The sequence below is a fragment of the Dipodomys merriami genome, unplaced genomic scaffold (assembly GCF_024711535.1).
Source record: "Dipodomys merriami isolate MVZ:Mamm:240054 unplaced genomic scaffold, mDipMer1.0.p SCAF_128, whole genome shotgun sequence".
NCBI lineage: Eukaryota > Metazoa > Chordata > Mammalia > Rodentia > Heteromyidae > Dipodomys > Dipodomys merriami.
Window position 1 is genome coordinate 3,564,901 of NW_027202582.1, and position 21,689 is coordinate 3,586,589.

Here is a 21,689-nt window from a genome sequence, read left to right on the forward strand (position 1 = left end):
CAGTCGGGATGAGGTGGGGGCTGGAATAAAAACTGTACCTTACTCTGCCAACTCCTCAATAGGGGTGGGCTGCTAGAATTTGGGGGAGAAGGAGTAAAGAGAACAGGAGGGCCCCTCCAGGGTTTTTGTGGGACAAAACAGACAGGTCACTGTCCTCTGATTTCTAGCTGCAGGACTGGGAAAGCTTTTGTACTGCCCTTCCCTTCCCCCTTAGCAGCTCCCAAATAACCTTATCAGGATCCTCCCAGTTCCAACAACCTGGGACTGTGGATGGGGGGAGGGCAGAGGTTGGAGGGGACATACCCCAGCTTCAGATGTGCACCCTTAGGAAGACAGAATGTCCCTTGGATCCAGGAGGATACAGAACCATGCTTTATCAGCCTACTGAGTGTTAGGTCCTATAAATATCAGGATAAGAAGAACCTAACTCAGCCTTTAAGAATTCCAGTCTTAAGCCACGTGCCGGTGGCTCATGCCTGTAATCCTAGCTACTCAGGAGGCTGAGATCTGAGGATCTCAGTTCAAAGCCAGCCCAGGCAGCAAAGTCCGTGAGACTTTTTATCTCCAATAAGCTACCAGAAAACTGGAAGTGGTGCTGTGGCTCAAGCGGTAGAGCGCTCACCTTGAGCTGAAGAGCACAGGGACAGCACCCAAGCCCAGAGTTCAAGCCCCAGGACCAACCAAAAAAAAAAAAAAAAAAAGAATTCGAATCTTGATTGGGCACTGGTGGCTCACACCTGCAATCCTAGCTACTCAGGAGGCTGAGATCCGAAGATCTGATCTCCAATTAACCACAAAAAAGCTAGAAGTTGAGCTATAGCTCAGGTGGTAGAGTGCTAGCCTTGAGCAAAAGAAGCTCCAGGCCCCGAGTTCAAGCTCCAGTACCAGCAAAACAGACAGACAGACAGACACACACACACACACACACACACACACACACACACACACCACACACACACACACACACATACACACACACCCCAGTTCCCAGTCTTGGGACACAGTAAATTTGTAACCAGTCACAGGTGGTAGTGAGTCTCTTTAGGAATAAGAAGGCTGGTGTTTTCAGGTAGAGATATGGGCTGAGCAGAGAGGGTCAACTGGGCACCACTATATAATTCCCTGCCTGTGCAGAGAGCAAGTTCTGAGAGTCAGAATACCTAGTTTCCAACTGGCCCATGTGGACAAGGCTCTTGCTTCTCTGTGGAAGTGGGTGTGAGCATCTCTGCCTCCTCTCCATAGGATGGTGGGAGTACCCAGTAGGCTGGCAAAGGGACATTGGTTTGCTGTCACCTCTGGCATTCCAGACTGCAGGCCACAAGCAGATGGCAGGTCAGGCAGGTCCAAGGGAGATGTGTGGGTGTGATAGATTTGGCACTAGGTGATGACCAGGCTGCCCTTCAAGTAGTAGGGATGAGTCAGTGTTGATTGGTTGATTTCCTACTTCTTCCTCCTTCCCTCCCTTCCTGACTAATTGGCATCCCCAGAGAAGGCTTTTCAGGTGTCTCCAAAATATCAGGCCCCACACGGCCTTGAGGCTGGCATTGAAGGGGTCCTGCTTCAGGAGGTTGTAGGGAACTTACAGCCAGATCACCTTCTAACAAGGTGACCAGAGTGGGGTTTGACAGTCTGCAGAAGTGAGCAGTGACAGTCTCTAATTCATTTGTTCACCAGACACTCCCAGAATGCCTCCTCTATGCCAGATACTCAGGACACAGAGAGGAACTTTAAGGAGCCATAGGGTGGAAGGGTGGAGCCACCAGGAACTCCCAGCCTACTTCCATACTGGCAGTGCTCATTTATTTTGCTTCACCTCAATGCTGACCAAAAGTTAAATGTGCTAAGCTGCTTCCCAGAACACTCTAGCTCAGCCTGGTGCTGAAGCTGTCCAGGTCCCACTTTGTCTCATCTTTGCTAGAACCTTAGGAGCAGGGAATTGTTGTTTCTCCTTTTTTATGTGAGAAACCATGTCATTATCTTAGATCAGGTCACACTGGTCTGTGAGGGATAGAACAAGGATAGAACCCAGCAATGTCTGACTCCAGTGACATCCTTTTTCCCCCCTTCTTTTTCTTTGCAACATGTACTTTAGACTACACAGATGTCAGCCTAGGGGCTGCTATGAGAGACTCAAAAAAGAAGGGGCTGGGTCTGAGAGCTGGCTTCAACATACCAGACTTTGCTGAGTGCTCCCTGGCTAGGAGGCTTGTGGTTATGAGTATAACTGGTCCTTTAGGACACCAAGCTGTTCCTCAGAACCTAGAAAGTCCAAGCTGCCAGCAGAGGGAGACCTGGGTTCTCCTGCCCGCCTCCTCCACTGATGAAAGCTGCCTATGTTAGTTGGGCCAAGCACCTCATGTCCACATTGCCTCTGTGTTAGTGAGAGGCCAGACCTTAAGAGTGCAGGAGAGCTCAGGATCCCATTAGCAGGGAGTTTGGGACCTGGCAATGAGCGTTCAACTGGGAGTTGTGGGGGGCCACCCACCAATAGAAGTAGGGGGTAAAGGTCTCTTCCTGCTTCCTGAGGGCCCACAAACAAGACCCTAGGTCTGCTTGCTCATAGGCCTAGCCTCAGGTTTCTCCTGGATTCTGTGACCATCTTTTGGTGTTCAAGTGCAGACCAGGCAGGGGCTGAGGGCAGGAAGGGAAGGTGAGGCCAGGCAGGAGCAGAGGCACTTGCCCTTTCCCTTCAGTGTGCAGGAACCCAGAGGGCCCTGCCTCACCCTGATGTCAGCGGAAACCCCAGGGGCAGAGGGCTCTTCTTACCTTAACAACCGCCCTGCCCTGCCCTGGCTCGCCACCCATACCTGGCCCTGCTCAGGACACCCCACCCACCTACCTCTTCTTCCTCCATGGAGCCACAGCAAAGTTGAGAGGCATCCGTCCCGCTGCTGCCTCTCCTCTGCCCCACCAGGGCCCTCCCATCTCCTTGGTGTCTGGGTGTGTGAGGAGGGCAGGGGCAGAAGGGATACCCTAGGTGTTAGACTCCTCCCCTGCCTGCCAGGAGCTCTCCCCGCCATTCTCCCAGGATGTTCCATTGCCCTGGCCAACCCATGCCGCAGGCTCTGTGACTCCGTCTCCCCTGGCAGAGGAGTGGGGTTACCTCTCCCTGGGCTGGGAGATCCTTATCCTGCCCCGCTGAGTCACTGCCGGCTCCTCCCGTCCTCTTCCCCTCTCCCTCTATACCATCCTTTCTCCTATAGCCAGGGGTTAGAGATATCTCCATTCCCTGGTGATATCCACCTGAGATGGGGATGCCCTGCTGCGGGGCTGGGGGGCGGGGTGGGGGGGGAAGCTTGGTGATAGCATGGGAAGCTGCCTCTATGTGATCTTGGACAAGTCACTGCCCCCTCTGCTCTATGCTGTCCACAGGCCAGGGACCATAGTACTAGAACAATACTTTTTGGTGTCCACAGGGGAATATCTGCATGCATTTCAGTTTCAGAAGCTGATTTCAAACATTATAAAATGAGCCAGGCGCTGGGTGGCTCACACCTGTAATCCTAGCTACTCAGGAGGCTGAGATCTGAGGATTGCAATTCAAAGCCAGCCCAGGCAGGAAAGGCAGTGAAACTTTTATCTTCAATAAACCACCAGAAAACCAGAAGTGGCGCTGTGGCTCAAGTGGTAGAGAACTAGCCTTGAGCTGAAGAGCTGAGGGACAGCACTCAGGCCCAGAGTTCAAGCCCCATGACAGACAATAACAACAACAACAAAACATTGTAAAATGAAATAGCAACTTAAGAAGGCATGTGAAGGGCTGTGCAGGTAGGAGGGGTAGGGAGAATTTGCAAGGCAAACAGAAGAGGTCTGCACTGGCCTAGAATAGGTAAGGAGCAGGGAGGAGCTGGCTCAATCACCTCCTAAAGCCTTCCAGAAGTGCCCACTATATATACTTCACTGACCAGTGTGGATCTGGAGAGATACAGCCTGTCTGCCAGGGGCTTATGGGATGAGAGGCAGAGGGCAAGGTGACTTCAATACCCACCAGAGATCTGGGCAGCCAGCTAAGAGGCTCAGTGCAGACTAGGGCACCTGGAGCAGGTCCCTTCCATCCTAAGCTCACAGGAAACTCTGAAAAGACATCAGTTTTCTGGTATCAGAGAGCCCAGATAACGCTGGGAGGTAGCACTTTCTGAGCATATGCCAGGGCCTGAATTTGATACCTAGCATGTGAACGTGCGCGCACGCACCCACCTACCCACCCACCCAACCCTGATCTATCACTTACCTCATGAGTTTCCTGGGGTTGTAGTGCACCTCAAGTGAGAAAGGAAGTGAAACTCCTTTGCAAGTTGCCCAGCTTCAAGACCCAAGAGAGCTGCTCTCCCCACCCAGTAGGAGGCACTTATTAACTGCCTGGCATTGCAAGGGAGTCCTTACATACTTCACACAATCTCAGTCCTCCCATGGCAGGTGCTATGGTAGCTGCCATTTTACCATGGGGACACTGAGGCATGGAGTTGCACAACTTGCCCAAGGTCACAGAGGCCTGGCTTCAGAGCCATGATGTTCTTAATTGGCACTCTCCTTTCTATTCTGCCCCTTGTTTCTTAAAAGCTCCTCCCTCCTATATAGCAAGCCTCTCACAGCCAAGGATGCCTTCTTTTCCCTTTTGTCCCCTAGAAATTAGCACAACGTTTAGCACCTACTGGCACCTACAGTGTCTTGCTTAACCCTACCCAGGCTAGTCTGCCTGGTCTGTGCTGGTCCCTGGAACTGGATGCGGTGTCTGTCTCCCTCTGCTGGTCTCTCAAGGGACAGCTCAGCGAGCTGCTTTCCCCAGAGCTGGTGGTGCCCTGGTCTCCCGGAACACTGAATGGTGAGTGCTGGGAAGGTTGAGAGCAGGGCACTCAGGCCATACTCTAGGCTACAGGAACACCAGCATCACCTTCTTGGGTCCCTGCAGTCAGAAGCCTGCCTCTCACAGGCGCTAAGGGGTGGTCTTAGGGAGGCCAGGTTGCCTCCCTGATGCCTACCCAGGGGGGAGGGAGGGACAGCAGGCCCCAAACATCCTCCTTCCTCTTCTAACCCATGAATGGAGCTGTCATCCATGGATTTATCTAAACCTTTTGTGAAGCTATTTCTATTTCCAGCCGAGACCACATCTTGGGGTAATGAGTTCCATCGGTGTCCTCCCCTGCTGGGTGAAGCACGCTGCCTTTGATTTGGCCTAAACTTACCTCACTTGCGCTCCAAGGGGGCCCTGTAACTCCAGCATGCCAGGTTTTGGTGAACAAGCCTGAGCTTCCCCCTTCCCGTCCCCCTGAGGGTTTGAAAAATTCCATCCCACCTCCCCTCCACCTCCAGCCCTGCAGACTGAAAAGACCTGGTGTCTCATTTGTGCACAGCATCTGACAGTGTGGGCACATCATTATCTCATGCCAGCCCCCAGCAGCTTTGGGGGAAGAAGGTATGCACCCTCATTCTCCTTCTAGGCTCAGGATAACCAACGGGGTGTGGGGTTCTATGTGGCAGCTCAAAGCAGCAGCAATGGCCTCCTGGGCTGGTCCCCTAGGTCTGACTCTTCAGCTCCAACCTGTCTCCTTGGAGATTCAAAGATTCTCCAGGCCTTTCCTTTGTAGTATTGCATCAGGAAGACTTTTCCTCCAAGGATCTCAGTATGCAGTTGCCCTGGTTTTGTCCAAGCTGATGGGCCATTCTGTCTTGTGCTTTGATCATAGGCTGCTGGGAGGATGCACTCTGGAGTGGAGGGTGTAGGACACAGCCATCCTTGTCATTGCAGCAGCAAAGTTGAAAAACTCTATACATGTTTACAGCAGCCCTTTTACTACTCCCAGTCTTCACATTAGCAAACTGAGGCTTGGAGAACATTATGTCCATTTGTACACAACTTGTAAGTGATGGAGCCAGGATTCAGACTCAGGCAGGCTGGCCCCCAGACCTCATTCTATGCCTCAACAGCCAACCCTGGGTTCAAGGCTCGTAATAGCTCTGAGTCTGCACTCTTCACTCATTCACCACAGATGCATCAAACACTGCTACACGCCAAACATTGTTCTGATTGCTGGGAAAAGTGCCAGGGAACAAGAAAAGCCTGGGCAGGGCTTGGCAGTGGATGCTGGCAGCACCTGGTGTGACACACATCATAAGCAGGCTAACCAGTGCTCCACCAGCTTGGTGCCCCAGCAGCTCAGAGCTGCCCTACCCGCTCAGTGTCCCCAAAGTAAGCATGCAAAGGCTATTTGCCAGGTGGCCACACACTAGCTCAAGGTGAACCCCAGTGATCCCTTACATTCCAAACTTCTCCGCCCCTCTGCCTTGTGGTTACCCCAGTCTGGCAAAATTCCCACCATGAGTAATCTCACCTGTGCCCTTGCTTGTGAGGAGGCTGCACAGGACATCTGTGGAGGCACAGAGCACTGCTTGGCACATCATCTCACCAAGCCTCTGTATGTCAGCTCTTTCTCCATGCCTCACTGCTCTAGACTGCTCTTTTCTCCAGAAAGCCCCACCCCCAGCCTTTGACCAGCTCTGTCAAGGGGCATGTTCCCACAGCCCATTGTCATCACTCCTGTTCCCAAGGTATAAATTTCATAGTGACGTTGGTGATCACCCTGCCTCTGGCTGATATCTATTTTCCCCAGGATCTGTAGTCCCTCACCTTCCCCAGGTGGGAGCCTAAGTTCTGCACATGGTTTATCTGTTCTGCTGCCCAAGCAAACTCCTACTCAGAACCTTGACATGGCTATTTTTGTGTCTGGGTCTTTGTACTTATGTTGGTTTTTGTCATGGCAACCTGGTCATGCTATTTTGTGTGTGTGTGTGTGTGTGTGTGTGTGTGTGTGTGTGCATGTGCATGGTGGTACTAGGACTTGAACTCAGGGCCCTACATTCATGGTTGGCTTTTCTGCTCAGTACAGGCCCTCTTATCACTTGGGCCACATCTCCACTTTTGGCTTTTTGTTGCTTAATTGGAAGTACAAGTCATAGCTGTCTGCCTGAGCTGCCTTTGAACCAAGATCCTCAGATCTCAGCTTCCTGAGTAGCTAGTATTACAAGCATGAGCCACCAATGCCTGGCTTGATCATGCTTTTTTTTTGGTCACTCATGGGGCTTGAACTCTGGGCTTCCGCACTGTCCCTGCACTCTTCAGCAAAAGGCAAGTGCTGTGCCACTTGAGTCACAGTACCACTTTGGTTTTCTGGTGGTTAATTGGAGATAAGAGTCTCACAGACTTTCCTGCCTGGGCTGGTTTTGAACCACAATCGTCAGATTTCAGCCTCCTGAGTAACTAGGATTACAGGCATGAGCCACTGGCTCTTAAGAGTGTAAGTCCTCTCCCAACATCCCTTTCCCCCAGGTCTTTTCCCTCAGACCACCTGCCCCCTTCTACACAATACATGACTGAATTGTTCATCTTTTTTCCTTTCCCCTTCTCTCTTCCTTTTCCTTTTCTAATGCTGGGGATTGAACCCAGAGTTTTATGCATACTACACCACGCAACCACTTAAGCTATGCCCCCAACACAACTCATTCATTTGTTGACTATTGCATGCATTGGGCTTCTGCAACTTCAATTCTAACAGCTAAGCAAAAGTGGCTGAAGGGAAGAAATTCTGACAATTATTTTGTTTTTTTTTTTTTTTTTTTTTTTTTGTGCTGGTCCTGGGCTTAAACTCATGACCTGGGAACGTCCCTGAGTTGGTTTTTTTTTTTTTTTTTTTTTTTGGCATGGGGCTTGAACTCGGCCTGGGCACGGTCCCTCAGCTCTTCAGCTTAAGGCTAGCACTCTACCACTTGACCCACAGTGCCACTTCGTTTTCTGGTTGTTTATTGGAGATAAGGGTTTCATGGACTTTACTGCCTGGGCTGGCTTTGAACCGCAATACTCAGATCTCAGCTTCCTGAGTAGCTAGGATTACAGGTGTGAGCCACCAGCGCCCGGCTCCCTGAGCTTTTTTTCCTTTTCTTTTTCTTCTCAAAGCATGAGCCACTAGCTTCTGGCCAATTAATTGTTTTAAGTGTTGAAATGGTCTCTCCACTCCAGACATACATCCATTCACATAGATTTGCCGGCTTGTAGGAAGCCACCTCTAACTTGGAGTTTGGTTTAAGTTTGGACTATTACATTTGGGATTTGAAAGAAACCTTGGGCCACTTCATCTAACTGCTTCATTTTATTAAGAACCTGAGATGCAGAGGACGATGTCTGACTTGTTTGAGGCTGTCTATAAGGAGGCTGGAAGTACACCCTATTTTCTGACTTCTAGCACAGGCCCAAGTCCTCTATACCCATCTCTCACCCAACAGAATAGGTTCTCCTGGGTGCTGGTGGCTCATGCCTATAATTCTAGATACTCAGGAGTCTGAGATCTGAGGATTGTGGTTTGAAGCCAGCCTGGATAAGAAAGTCCATGAGACTCTCAACTCCAATTAACCACCAGAAAAACAGATGTGGAGCTGTGTCTCAAAGTGGCAGAGCACTAGTCTTGAGCAAAAAAGCCCAGGAACAGTGCCCACTGCCTCAGTTCAAGCCTCACAACCCGCAAAACAGACAAACCTAAAACAGAATAGGTTCCTCATCATGACTCTCAGCTCCTCCTCCCTCACTATGCTCCTGGGCCTCCAACAGCAAGCCCACAGAGCTCCCTCTGCTTCTTCAGATTGGAAAGCTTCCTTCCAGCTCCTTGGCCCAGGAGATGGGGACAGGAGTAGTAAGGATATGGATTACAGATTCTCTCCAGCACTGGGGACAGGTGAGAGCACAAGTCCTTTGACTTTGAGATCCCAGCATGCCAAGCTGGGAAGGGCCTCAGTGAGCATCTTGTACTCCCTTATCCCTGAGGCCAAAGATCTCAGGATGACAGGCCCTTACAGCCCCACAAGTGTCAGGAGCAGAAACAGGACTGTGAGTATTTAGCCTTCCCCCATCTCTACTGTAAGGACCCTTAACATCTATCATCTGTTTACTCTCATACTCAGATAGTGAGCGTGGAAGAGGTGGATAAGCTGGGAAGGCAATGCTGATTTCCCTTGGGAGATGGGGATCCAGTAGAGGAGGAAACAGGAAGCAAATGGTATGTTAAGGCTCTGTGTGTGTGAGCGTACCCGCCAGTCCTGGGGCTTGAACTCAGGGCCTGGTGCTGTCCCTGAGCTTTTTTTGCTCAAGGCTAGTGCTCTACCCCTGAGCCACAGATCCACGTCTTGCTTTTTGGTAGTTAATCGGAAATGAGTCTTATGGACTTTACTGACTGGATTGGCTTTGAACTGTGACCCTCAGATCTCAGCCTCCAGAGTAGCTAGGATCACAAGTATAAGCTACCAGTGCCCAGCTTCATTCACACTTTTATTTATTTAACACTTGTTGATTATATATTGAGGGCCAGGTCCTGAATGAGGCACAGAGATACAGCAACAACAAAAGAGAACCCCTGCCAGTGTAAGGTTGACACAGCAATGGGAAACACAGACATTAAACAGATAAGGGGCTGGGAAGGTGGCCCAGTGTTAGAGCACTTGCCTTGCATACATGAGGCCCTGGGTTGGATTCCTCAGCACCACATAAGCAAAAAAGAAAAAAAGCTGGAAGTGGCGCTGTGGCTCAAGTGATAGAGCTCTAGCCTTGAGCTGAAGAGCTGAGGGACAGCGCCCAGGCCCAGGGAAAGAAAAAAAAAAAATAGTCCCTCAGCTCTTCAGCTCAAGGCTAGCGCTCTACCACTTGATCCACTTCCGGCTTTTTTCTTTTTTGCTTATGTGATGCTGAGGAATGGAACCCAGGGCCTCAGGCATGCAAGGCAAGTGCTCTACTACCTTCTCAGCCCAGGACCTAGATTCTGTATACACAGGATCAAGCATTTGGATTTTATGGCAACCACTTGTAAACAAGGGAGAGGCACTGACAAAGTTTCAAGAAGGTAATTTTTGCTTCCATGGGGAGAGTGAACTGTTGGGGACAGGGTAGAGGCAGAAAACCACTGCGAGCTGTTGTGGTAATCCAGATCAAAGGACTGTGGTTCAAACCAGGCGGCAATGAAGTTAGGAGGGCCAAGATGCCGTCTTTTTGGGAGATAAAGTAGTCAGGATCTGCTGAAAGATGAAATGGAAGGGGTAGGGGGAGACAGTCTTAAGGATAACTCGGAATCTAATGCGAGAAGGCCTACATGGGGGAGCTGCTCAATGACAGAGGCAAGGCAAAGCCGCCTTTCCCATAGGCCCTAGGGAAGGGCAAAGGGCTACGGGGAAGGGGAGTTGAAGATGAAACAAATTAGCTCAAAGGTAAAAGGCTAGGGGGCAAAAATAGCTTCCTTCACCACCCACAAAACCAGAAGAGTGAGGCACCTGCCAGCTCTACAGGAATGCTGGGATGCCCGTGACCCTTCAAAGAGCCATGAAAGGTGGTGCTAAAAGGAACACAGGGCCAGAGACAGCTCTGAGACTTAAGAAACCCCGACACCCAAGAAGACCTGGCAGCTGATGACCCTCGGCCGCAGTCTGGTGTCTCTGCAGAAGACGCACAGGCATGATCCTCTCCTGCCTCGCGAGGCAGCAACCTCTCAGTCCCCTGTCCCCCTCCCCTCTACTCGGGTTGAGGCCCACACACCACCGAGTCTCCGCATTGCTTCTCCCTCTGCTAGGTAGCCCCTTCGATCCCCTTCTTCCGGGAAACTTCCGTCCTCTCTCCATGCATCAGTGCAGATCGGCGAAGGATCCCGAAACCCGCGTGCAGGCAGTCCTCTTCCTTCCCGGGAGAGCCGGGGCCGCCGCCGCCCCCAATCCCAGACCCGACCGCGTGAAGACGGTTCCGCTTCAACCCCTCAGTCCCGGACAGTTACCAGGGAAACCTGCGGAGACGGCACTCCCCGTCCAGGGCCGGACCCGCCGCCCGGCACCTCGAGCCCCGCAGCTCTGTCCTCTCGGGCCGTTGCTGCGGCGCGCGGCCCACCGTGTGTCCCACGGAGCGCCTCGGATTTCACGGACGCGTACCAGCAGCGAGTGGATCGGGGGAAGGGGACGCCGGGAGCCAAGAGGGAGCCCGAGCGCCGGGTCACGTGACCCGGGCCCACCCCAGAACGAACTCCGTCACGTGACCGCCGAGTCGACGAACGTTTTTCTCACGTGACGGAAGCGCCTGAGTCTAGGCCAATAAGGAGATGGGGGCGGGGCCGGCCGGGGGCGGCGCGCGGGAAGATTACTCAGGACTTGTGCTGTGGCTGCCCGGCCCCAGTTACGGGACCTTATGCAGGCGAGATCTCAGTCTCACCCCGATCGCAGGCTGGGCCCGCGTGTGGTGCTTGGACGGCATGAAGTGCCTGGTCACTGGAGGCAACGTGAAGGGTGAGTTTGGGCCGACCTAGCGGCGGGGCATGTGAGCCAGCCAATGGCGCCACCTTAACCCCGTCTCTACCCTCTTCCCTGCAGTGCTCGGCAAGGCCGTCCACTCCCTGTCCCGGATGGGGGACGAGCTCTACCTGGAACCCTTGGATGATGGGGTGAGGGGCTGGGTCTTGGGGCGGAGGATCGTGAGCAGATTTGCCTGCGAAGTTTCCGTTTCCTCCTCTGTGATTAGGACGTGACTTGAGTTTGTCTTCTTCCCCGGCTCCTGTGTGCACTGAAAGCTCTTGCCTTTCTGGAGGGCCCAGTGGAGGGTGTGTGCGGGTGAGGTCGACTTAGAGGAATAGTATCACAGAGCGGGAAGTGCGGCCCCCGCGCTGTGGGAGCGTCCGGAGAGCGCTTCAGAAGAGGGTACAGCTGCCTCCACGGGGTAGGGTGGTTTTCACACACGATGGCCATGAGGCAAGTGCAGGCAAAAGTAGGCCAGAAGGATGGACTCGTCACTGCCCCTAACCATGTCCTTTTTCCTGCTGCTTGTGTCCCAGCTCTCCCTCCGGACTGTCAACTCTTCGCGCTCTGCCTATGCCTGCTTCCTCTTTGCCCCACTCTTCTTCCAGCAGTACCAGGTGGCCGCCTCTGATCTGGACACATTGCGCTGTAAGATACAGATGAAGGTGAGGTCTTTCAGCAGGGGTATTCCCCACACCCCCGGCATCTCCACAGCTATACACCTGTGGTGGGTCACTGAAGAGTGAACTTTAAGTAGCAACCCAATGCAAAATGCAGCTAGGGGCACAGTATAAGGCCCACAGAAGCTAATGGTATGTGTGGTGTGTGTGCGTGTGTGTAGGGGTGGGGGGTGTGGGAGCCATGTTGGGAGGATGGCAGGTTTCCAGGCAGCGAAAACATGAGCAAGTGTGCAGATGCCCTGAATATCATGGGGTCCCTTTATCATACATGCTAGGCTAGTTATGGGACAGAGCCTACATTGGACTTGCCAGGCTGATGTGTCCTACTCCCACTCAGTCCTTCCTGTCTGTCTTCCGTTCTCTGGCAACACTGGAGAAGACTGTGGAAAAGTGCTGCATCTCCCTGAGTAGCCGGAGCAGCAGCTTGGTGATCCAGCTGCACTGCAAGTATGGTGAGTGGGCAGCTACTCAGACAGGGGGTCCTGAGCCAGAGGGAAGGCTGGGGGAAGGTTGACAAGGCCCACTGAGACGCTGTCTGGCCATCCAGGGGTGAAGAAGACTCACAACCTGTCCTTCCAGGACTGTGAATCTCTACAGGCTGTCTTCAACCCAGCCTCATGCCCCCATGTGCTCCGTGCCCCAGCAAGGTGAGCTTGCCCTTGCCACTCCTCTCTGGGGCTTCAAGGGTATGTGTGTGAATGTGCACATATGTGTATGTGTGTGTTTATATGTACTGGGGCTTGAACTCAGGGCTGAGATGCTGTCACTTAACCTTTTTTGGGGGGGGAGGAGTCGGGGGGCACTAGTCCTGGGGCTTAAACTCGGGGCCTGAGCACTGTCCCTGAGCTTCTTTTGCTCAAGGATAGCATTCAACCATTTGAGCCACAGTACCACTTCTGGCTTTTTCTGTTTATGTGGTACTGAGGAATCAAACCCAGGGCTTTGTGCATGCTAGGCAAGCACTCTACCACTAAGCCACATTCCCAGCCTGTGTTACTTAGCTTTTTAGCTCAAGGCTAGCATTCTACCACTTGAGCCACAACTTCACTTCTGGCTTTTTGGTGATTAATTGAAGGTAAAAAATCTCTTGGACTTTCCTACCTGGGCTGGTTTCTTTTTTTTCTTTTTTTTGGGGGGTGGGGGGGGGTCCGATCGTGGGGCCTGAACTCTGGGTCTGGGTGCTGTCCCTCAGCTCTTCAGCTCAAGGCTAGCGCTCTACCACTTGAGCCATGGCACCACTTCTGGCTTTTTTTTTCTTTTTGCTTATGTGGTGCTGAGGAATTGAACCCATGCATGCAAGGCAAACGCTCTACCACTGAGCCACCTTCCCAGCCCCTTGGGCTGGTTTCAAACATTAATCTTTAGATCTCAGCCTCCTAAATTGATAGGATTACAGGTGTGAACCACCAACACCCAAACTTTTTCATTTTAGCCTTTGGATTTTCTGTGAACCTAGATTTCCCTCAGCCCAGGTCCTTCTACAGTTACTAAAAGCACAGGCTGGTCAGTGGCACCAGGGGCACATGTAGCTACTTACGGGGCTGAGACCTGAAGGATCATGGTTTGAAGCCAGCTCAGGCAGAAAAGTAATTAAACATCAAAATGCTGGACTAGAGACACAGCTCAAGTGGTAGATAGCCTTGAGAAAAAAAAGTGCAGTGAGGGTATGAGGCCCTGGTTAAAAAGAAAAAGAAAGAAAACAGGTGCTGGCATGGAGGGGGCAGGACACCCTGCCCTATTCTCTGTCTCTAGGAGCCTGCCTTCTCAGAGGTCTGATACCTCATATAGCAAGTCTTATCTGTGACCTGCAGGCAAATTTCTTGACTAACCTTGAGTGGCTATCCTTAACAGAGGTACAAAGCCCCTCTCTTGCCTAGTTACCTTCATTCAAAGAAAGCCTCTTTCCTTCCCGGCTGTAGTTCTGGGGAATCCTCAAGACAAGGAAGGAGGCTAGGCAGGGAGGTGGAGGTCCAGGAGGGTTGCTGACTGGTCAGGTAGCACTGACCAGTCAGGGTTGCACAGGGCATGGAGAAGGGGGCTCAAGTGAAGGTCCCCAAGAACTAGCAGAGAAGAGACTTCCCCCACTCAAATTCATTTTTCATGATGACTGAAGGTCCCCCTTGGGTCTTGATATCTGTTTCCCCAGAGTCTATTAAGCTAGGACTGCTTTGGGTAGAGAAAGAGGGAAGGTTATCACCTTATTCTGTCCCTTTTTCAAAATGAGCAATTGTTTCTTTTTGTTTTGGTTGTTTTTGCCATACTGGGCATGGAACCCAGGACCTCTTAAGTGTTCTAGGCAAGTGCTGAACTTCTGAGAGACATCCCCAGCTCCTCAGTGGTTTCCAGGCAAAATCCAGATGTTATTTTTCTGCAAACATTTGGCAACATGTATCCTTAGAAGAGAAGGATTTTTTTTTTTTTTTTTGGTCAGGTCGTGGGCTACTTCTGGCTTTTTTTTCCTTTTTGCTTATGTGGGGCTGAGGAATCGAACCCAGGGCCTCATGCATGTAAGACAAGCGCTCTACCACTGAGCCACCTTCCCAGCCCGGAAGAGAAAGATTTGTTTTTCCCACCCTGTCCCCCTCCCCCTCAGTGGTGGGATGGATCTCAGGGCCTTCTCCATGCTGGGCAAGCCACACCTCCAGCTGTAAGGGCTCTCTGGGGGCCAGATTCCTAGGAGCAGAATGTATATAGTTGTGTCCCATCCCTGGCCCTCTGGCCCTCTCCTACCACTGCTTAGTCAGGGGCTGCCTGCCCAGCCTTGCTGCATCCTTCTCCAGATTCTTTGCTTGCCCCTTCACTCAGAAGCTTTTGACCTGGCAAGCAATACTGTCCACTCATCCCTGCATGTGCTAGGCCTGCACACCCACCATTCATGTGTAAGTCACTGCCTTGCCTTGGCTCCTTCGGGTGTGACACTCTGCCCTCCTCACAGAGTACTGGGGGATGCCATTCTGCCCTTCTCCCCTGCACTGGCTGAAGTGACACTGGGCATTGGCCGTGGCCGCCGGGTCATCCTGCGTAGCTACCAGGAAGAAGAGGCAGGTGAGGGAGCTGGACATGCCCTGGGAGGGACCCCAGCTGGGAGTGGGGTTGGAGCCAGGGACCCAGGCTCTTCCTGTGCCGGCCCCTGCAGACAGCACTGTGAAAGCCATGGTAACTGAGATGAGCATCGGGGAAGAGGATTTCCAGCAACTGCAGGCTCCAGAAGGGGTAGCTATCACATTCTGCCTCAAGGAATTCAGGGTGAGTTCCCCCACACCCCCACCCCACCCCACCCCACCCACTTATCCTCCCGCCCAGCCCAGGCCCTCACCGCCTGCTTCTTTCCTCTCAGGGGCTCCTGAGCTTTGCAGAGTCAGCGAACTTGCCTCTTAGCATTCACTTTGATGCCCCAGGAAGGTAATTCCCCAGGCCTCTGCCCAGGGGAGGAAGGGCTTTGGGATCCCAGGAGAGGAATGACCTCGCTATGTCTGTTCATTGCCAAGGCCAGCCATCTTTACCATTGAGGACTCACTGCTGGATGGCCACTTTGTTTTGGCCACACTTGCAGACCTGGACCCACACTTGCAGTACCTGGGCTCCCCGGAGCTCCCCAGGACAGCACCTCAGCTGCAGGCTCACAGGTGAGGGCACCAGCCCCCTGCCTCCCTTCCCCCGCCCTCCATCTTTGTTGTTTGCAGCTTCCGCACCTCCCCCCAACATAGCACACTTCCTGCCAGGCTCCAGCCCTGGAGGCGCAGCCTTCTTGGTCAGATGTACTAAGACCCCTCCCACTGAGAAGCGTCCCTGAGGTCCCACTGGCTTCCTCCTCTGGCTGAGTCCTTCCCTCTGAGCCGCCTCCCAGGCCAAGGAGGAAAAGAGCTGCTAGAGGCTGTGGGCTGCCTGGGGTTGAGGAAGCAGGTGGCTGGGAGGGCAGGTGGGGTGGGGAGGATGGGCCCAGTGTAGCTGAAGCAGAGGAAGTTTAGTCTGGCCCCCAGCCCGGCATGTCCCTGAGCTCCAGTGTGCTCCAGCTCCTGTCTCCCGGGAAGGGGGTGGGGGGAGGTGCTTGGGCCCCCTTGTGGCCTTCATTCACAGGGTTTGCCGTTTCCCTCCCCCAGCTGAGCTAAATAGACCCCAGGATGCCTCCCTCAGGCCCCTACCTGAACTCTGATCAAAGGGATTCCAGGCCTACTCCCTTCAGGAAGCCCCCACTTAACCCCTGCATCCTCTCCTCTCCAGTCAAATCAGGAAGTAATAAAACCAAGAGCTCACAAGCAGTCTTGAGGCCCCTACCTCCTGTTGGGCCTTCTAAGGTGGGGTGTCTGTACCCTATTCTCTCCCTATTCTTGACACTGTCTCTGCCTACAGCTCATCCCAGCTGGATGACTTTGCCAGTGATGACATTGACTCTTACATGATTGCCATGGAAACTGCCGCAGGCAGCTCAGGCTCTCGGGCACAGCCCCCCATTTCTCTTTCACCTGGCTTCCAGACCTCCCACGACCCCAGCCTGCACGCTGATGAAGAAGCTGAGCCCAGCACAGTGCCTGGCACTCCCCCACCCAAGAAGGTAGAGGCAGGCTGTAGGGGCAAGGGCTGGGAGGGGCGGAAGGGAACAGCCTGCAGAACTCATGGGCTTCCTCTGTTCCCTTTCCAGTTCCGCTCGCTGTTCTTTGGCTCCATCCTAGCTCCTGTACACTCCCCCCAGGGCCCTAGCCCTGTGCTGGCTGAAGACAGTGATGGTGAAGGCTGAGCTGAGAAGCTAAAGGCCTTGGACTAGAAGTTCCAGCAGGGAAGGACAGGGGCTCTGACCAGGGTATGGCATAAGGGCAGTGCTGGCAGTTCTGCTTGCCTCCTGCAGGCCCCACTCCACCATGTTTGGCTTGAGTCCTGTCATCTCCCTCCAGACTGCAATCAATCATGCCTCTTCCCAGGTCTGGTGGCTAGAAGCCATCTAACTGGCAGGTCCTCACCTCTTCACCACAGAGTCTCAAGCTAAGTTCTAGCCATCTGGCCAGTTCTGAAAGCCTGCCTTCTTGAGGCTTACCTCTAAGAAAAAATCATAGTGCTGTTGATTTACTCCTACTACGAATCACGAGCTGCCCTTCCCCCAGACACACCACTGGGACCCCCCCCCCATGTGGCTGATAATTTCTTATTTTCCCAACACTTTGGCCCTGCCTTGGAATTTTTAAGAGCCTCTGGATTTGACTCATGTAGCTGGGGTTACCCTGGCTGGGCCTGTGCCCAGCCAGCCTGCCTTCCCAAATGGCTTTGTGTAGAAGGGCTGCCAGGCCCAGTGTTTGGGACAAGGAAACAGGCCGTGGCGAGAATCCAGCTTTGACCTTTATTCAAGAGACCAGATGGGTTGCCCCAGGGTCTGGCTGGCAGCCCTGTGGCCAAGCCAGGCTGAAGACCCACAATCTGGCCTGCCATTGCCCTGAGCTGCAGCCTTGGCCCCAGGATCCCACTTGCAGCCACTGGAGAGACAGGTGGGAGGGAGCCCTGAGGGACTGGATGCTGCTATTGATCCATTAAAAAAAGAAAGGAGACACTGATGCTGTGTCCCTGTGGTGGGTGGGCCCGCCGTGGCAGCATGATTTCTGTACAATCAATCCATCATCTGGGCAGAGGGGCGGGCGGCACACGGAGGCTATTTCTTGGCTTTGGCAGAGTTGCGGGGTGGGGTGATGGGGCGGCCTCCGGGGTTCAGACCACTGAACTGCCCATACTTGCCCTTGTTCTTATCAGCGGGCTTGAGGATCTAAAAGAGACAGAGCTGGTCAGGTCCCCGGCAGTGACCCACAGGGCCTACTGGCCCCTTCCCCACACCCACCTGGAAGGAGCACATGAGGGTCTCATCCACGCTCATCATGGCGCCAGCATTGTCAAACTCGCCACAGTAATTGGGAGCTGAGAAAAGTGTCACCAGCTGCCGCTTGGCAAAGAACTCATAACCATCTTCTACCACCTGGGCAAGAACAAAAATAGTTGGGTCTGCCAAGTTTACCCATTCCCCTTACTGCCCCAACCCAGGGCCACCAACCCATACCTGGTGTGCCCTGCAGATGAGGTCCAAGTCGTGCTTGTGTAGGAACTTAGCCACTACTTCAGCCCCAAAGGTAAAGGAGACACCTCGGTCGTTCTCGCCCCAGCCCTGCACATCCTTGTCAGGGTCAGACCACAGCAAGTCACACAGCAGGCCCTGGTCAGGCACATCTGTGGGCCGCATGATACGCCGAATCTGCTCCATGGACTGCAAGTCTGGGGACAAGCCTGCTGGGACAGGATACTTCCTCAAAACTCAAAGCAAGCCCCCACTCCTCTAGGGAGCTTTCGACTCCCAGCCTCACGCTCCCAACATCACTGGGCCCCTCTCCTGGACTCCTGAAGCCCAGGCAGGCAGGAACCATCTCCCTCAGCCTTTTCCAAGTCCAGAACATAAGCACAAAGATGCTCCTGCCTGAAAAGAGACAAATGAGTTCCATACAGGATGTTGCATGCCGCAGCCAGAAAGAGTATGGCTTAGCAGTGGGGGGAGAGGGAGAAAGGGACTTCCTATGAGAAGCAATATCCAAGAAGAGCCCAAGAGCTATTCCAGGTGCCTATTAACAGCTTTGTTGTAAGGCCTGTAGACATGTCTGGCTGCTCCCTTCCCAGGAGTCTCTCAGTACGCACCTACAGCCCCCCTCACCTCCATGGCAGCAGAAGATCTTCTCGTCTACAATGGCTGCGATGGGCAGGCAGTTGAAGCAGTCAGTGAAAGTTTTCCACAGTTTGATATTGTAGCGTCTCTTGCCTGTATACAGAAAAGAGATGGCTTATAGGGCGGCCTGCCCATGCCACCCCACCCTCAGCCTGGCTCTCTGGCTCTTTTTTTTTTTTTTTTTGGGTCTGGACCTGGGGCCTGAACTCTGGGCCTGGGCGCTGTCCCTCAGCTCTTCAGCTCAAGGCTAGTGCTCTACCACTTGAGCCACAGCACCACTTCTGGCTTTTTTCTTTTTGTTTATGTGGTGCTGAGGAATCGAACCCAGGGCCTCATGCATGCAAGGCAAGCGCTCTATCACTGAGCCACCTTCCCAGCCCCCTCTCTGGCTCTTCTAGGGTACTTTGTGGGATAGCTAGAAGATTGAAGGCAAGCCTTCCACCTCTACCTCACCACACCCCTACCTACCTTCCAGGAATAATTCTAAAGCACCTAAGGTCCACAGAACCCAAATTCCAGTCTGACGTACGTACTCATAGGCTTGAGTAGGGCCAAGCCCAAACCAGGTCTGCTTTATCTCTGCTTTGGACCAGCAAAGTCTAGTGTACACCAGGGCATCCTAAGTGCTCAGTTACCGGACGTCCTGGTGAAGGACCTGACATCAAGCAGGGCCCTGGGAGCAACCCTCCAGGTATATCTATACACCAGGCCCCTCTAGATTACCAAGCTGCAGGTCAGAGAAGACAGGTATGAAGGGATGGGGCCTCCAAGCACTCCCAAGTACACCAAGCATTATGACACCAGGCCAATACGAAGGTCCCATGCAGAGCAGAGAGTGCAGTTCCTGCCCCAGGCAGTCCTCAACAGTCAGACCACTTACATTCATCATAGAAGCCATAGATGCGGTTGATGCTGGCACACTCATGGTTCCCACGGAGCAGGAAGAAATTCTCAGGGTACTTTATCTTATAGGCCAGCAGCAGGCAGATGGTCTCCAAAGACTGCTTGCCTCGGTCCACATAGTCCCCCAGGAAGAGGTAGTTGCTCTCTGGAGGGAAGCCACCATATTCAAACAGCCGCAGAAGGTCATAGTACTGGCCGTGGATGTCACCTGTGATCCAGGGAAGTTAGAGGTAAGACCTGAACTTGAACCCAGGGCCAGAAATGGGGCTCAAGAGAAAAGAGATCCAGGAACTTTGGGAAGGATCAATGTCATTTTCAAGAAGTCAGGGCTTGGCTAGGAGCTCACCGCAGATCTTGAGGGGGGCCTCCAGCTCCAGAAGTATAGGTTGGCTCAGGAAAATCTCCCGGGATTTGAGGCACAGACCACGGATCTCGTTCTCTGTCAACTGTACATTCTTTCCAGGCCGCGAGCCCTGAACTGGGAGCGCAATGGGCTGTTAAGGCCCCGGGTCCTCAGACGGAAGGAAGCGGGGCGATTCGGGTGGGGTGGTCTCTTGGCCCCGCTTTTGGGGGGGGGAAAGGGGGGACCTGGGCCTCTCCTGGGCCACAGGCATCGGTGAACCCTGATCCCAGGATTCTCCGCCTCTCTCCCAAGGCAAGACCCCAGCCACCCTGGAGACCCTCGAGACGGGTCTGTGGGCACGGGGCCTGTCACCCATGTCCTAATAGCGCAGGACCCCTTTCCGGGCTAGGTTTCATAGCTTTCTCCCCCGCCCCAAGAGCCCAGGCCAGGCGTGCGCCCCGGGCTCGGGCTCGGAGGGGGTGGCTGCCCCCACCCGAGGGCGCCCCGACCTCCGGGACGTGCCCGCGGCGGGGGGAGGGGAGGCTGAGGCCTCGGGACCGCGCGGCCCGTCCCCGCCCAGTCCAAGCTGGCCCTCGGAGGGTCAGACCCGCCCGCGCGCCGCTTCCGGGCCGGGCCGGGCCGGGGCCAGGGCGCGGCGGGGGCCGCCCCTCCCCACCCCAGCCCACCTTCCAGCAGGCGCCCGATGATAGAGTCCAGGTTGAGCTTCTCGCTGTCGGACATGGCGGCGCCGCCGCTCCGGCCCAACAGCTACGGGCCTGCTCCTGCCTCCCGCCCTCTCGGAGCCTTCTTCCGGCCTGCCTCTCCTTCCGCCCTCCCAGCCCGCCCCCGGCCCGCCGCCCCGCCTCCACGGCCGTCCGCCCCGCCCCGCCCCGCCGGTGCCCCGTGCTCTAGCGCCCCCGCTGGCAGGGAAGCGCAGTGACCTCGGCGGCCCGGGGGCGGGCCTCCTGCCGGGCGGGGCGGGGCCTGCCGGGCGGGGCGGGGCCTGCCGGGCGGGGGCGGGGCCTGCAGGGGCGGGCCTCCTGCCGGGCGGGGCGGGGCCTGCCGGGCGGGGGCGGGGCCTGCCAGGCGGGGGCGGGGCCTGCAGGGGCGGGCCTCCTGCCGGGCGGGGCGGGGCCTGCCGGGCGGGGGCGGGACCGACCCTGCCCCGCCCCTGGGGAGTCACTCGGCGGCGGTCGGAGGATTTGGGACCGGAAGTTCTGTGGAAGTTGTTTTTCTCTGCGGAAGGCGGAGCCGTCCTTCCCGCCCCAGCTCGGGGCCGGTGTGTGTGCGCGTAGATTAGTCACTGTGGGGAAAGTCGTCAACGTTCAGGAAAGGAAACTGAGGCTCAGCTACCCCAGCACGGGGGCTCCGTGGCTTCCAGGCCGCTGGCAGCCGTGTCTGAGCTCAGGATGCTTTGCTCACACTGCCTGTGCCTCCTGTCTTCGCTTCTCTTCTCTTTGCCGGCCCGGGGCTTGAACTCTGGTCCTGGGCGCTGGCCTCCAGCCTCTTTGTGCTCACAGCTAGCAGCACTCTACCACTTGAGCCACAGCGCCATTTCTGGCTTTTTCTGTGTCTGTGGTGCTGAGGAATGGAGCCCAGGGCCTCCGCGAGGCCAGCGCTCTGCCCCTGAGCCACCTTCCCAGCCCTGCCTTCTTTAGTGTGTGATAGTTCTGGGGCTTGAACTCGGGGTCTGAGCGCTGTCCCTGAGCCTCTGTGCTCAAGACTAGCGCTGTACCACTTGAACCATAGCGCCAGGTCTGGCTTTTTTCTT

The 21,689-nt window shown here is 54.5% G+C and overlaps 2 protein-coding genes across 3 annotated transcripts; one reads left to right on the forward strand and one right to left on the reverse strand.

Moving 5' to 3' along the window:
- Positions 1-10,967: 10,967 nt before the first annotated feature.
- On the forward strand, positions 10,968-17,524 carry LOC138824361 (cell cycle checkpoint control protein RAD9A-like). Of its 2 annotated transcripts, none has more exons than XM_070018209.1 (11): positions 10,968-11,298; positions 11,383-11,453; positions 11,841-11,969; positions 12,322-12,436; positions 12,532-12,631; positions 14,920-15,029; positions 15,121-15,230; positions 15,322-15,386; positions 15,473-15,610; positions 16,335-16,536; positions 16,624-17,524. In XM_070018209.1, the coding sequence occupies exons 1-11, from the start codon at positions 11,115-11,117 to the stop codon at positions 16,717-16,719; spliced, it is 1,320 nt and encodes a 439-aa protein (XP_069874310.1). In that variant the 5' UTR covers positions 10,968-11,114; the 3' UTR covers positions 16,720-17,524. The 2 variants fall into 2 exon arrangements, with proteins under 2 accessions (XP_069874310.1, XP_069874312.1); XM_070018211.1 differs by having other exon boundaries at positions 12,364-12,436.
- On the reverse strand, positions 17,295-20,743 carry LOC138824362 (serine/threonine-protein phosphatase PP1-alpha catalytic subunit). The gene is made up of 7 exons (XM_070018212.1): positions 20,605-20,743; positions 19,922-20,053; positions 19,553-19,783; positions 18,661-18,765; positions 18,019-18,242; positions 17,803-17,937; positions 17,295-17,730 (listed from the first exon to the last, which is right to left on the reverse strand). Exons 1-7 carry the CDS (start codon positions 20,657-20,659, stop codon positions 17,620-17,622), a joined length of 993 nt encoding a protein of 330 aa, XP_069874313.1. The 5' UTR covers positions 20,660-20,743; the 3' UTR covers positions 17,295-17,619.
- Positions 20,744-21,689: the final 946 nt, after the last annotated feature.

Bases quoted from the DNA above. Each gene is read 5' to 3' on its own strand.
- LOC138824361 (XM_070018209.1), top strand. From the start codon at position 11,115: ATGGGGGCGGGGCCGGCCGGGGGCGGCGCGCGGGAAGATTACTCAGGA. The intron at 15,231-15,321 runs GTGAGTTCCCCC...CTTTCCTCTCAG, and splicing joins TCTGCCTCAAGGAATTCAGG to GGGCTCCTGAGCTTTGCAGA. The intron at 15,387-15,472 runs GTAATTCCCCAG...TTCATTGCCAAG, and splicing joins CACTTTGATGCCCCAGGAAG to GCCAGCCATCTTTACCATTG.
- LOC138824362 (XM_070018212.1), bottom strand. From the start codon at position 20,659: ATGTCCGACAGCGAGAAGCTCAACCTGGACTCTATCATCGGGCGCCTG. The intron at 20,054-20,604 runs GTGGGCTGGGGT...TTGCGCTCCCAG, and splicing joins CATCGGGCGCCTGCTGGAAG to TTCAGGGCTCGCGGCCTGGA. The intron at 17,731-17,802 runs GTGGGTGTGGGG...TGTCTCTTTTAG, and splicing joins CCCTCATGTGCTCCTTCCAG to ATCCTCAAGCCCGCTGATAA.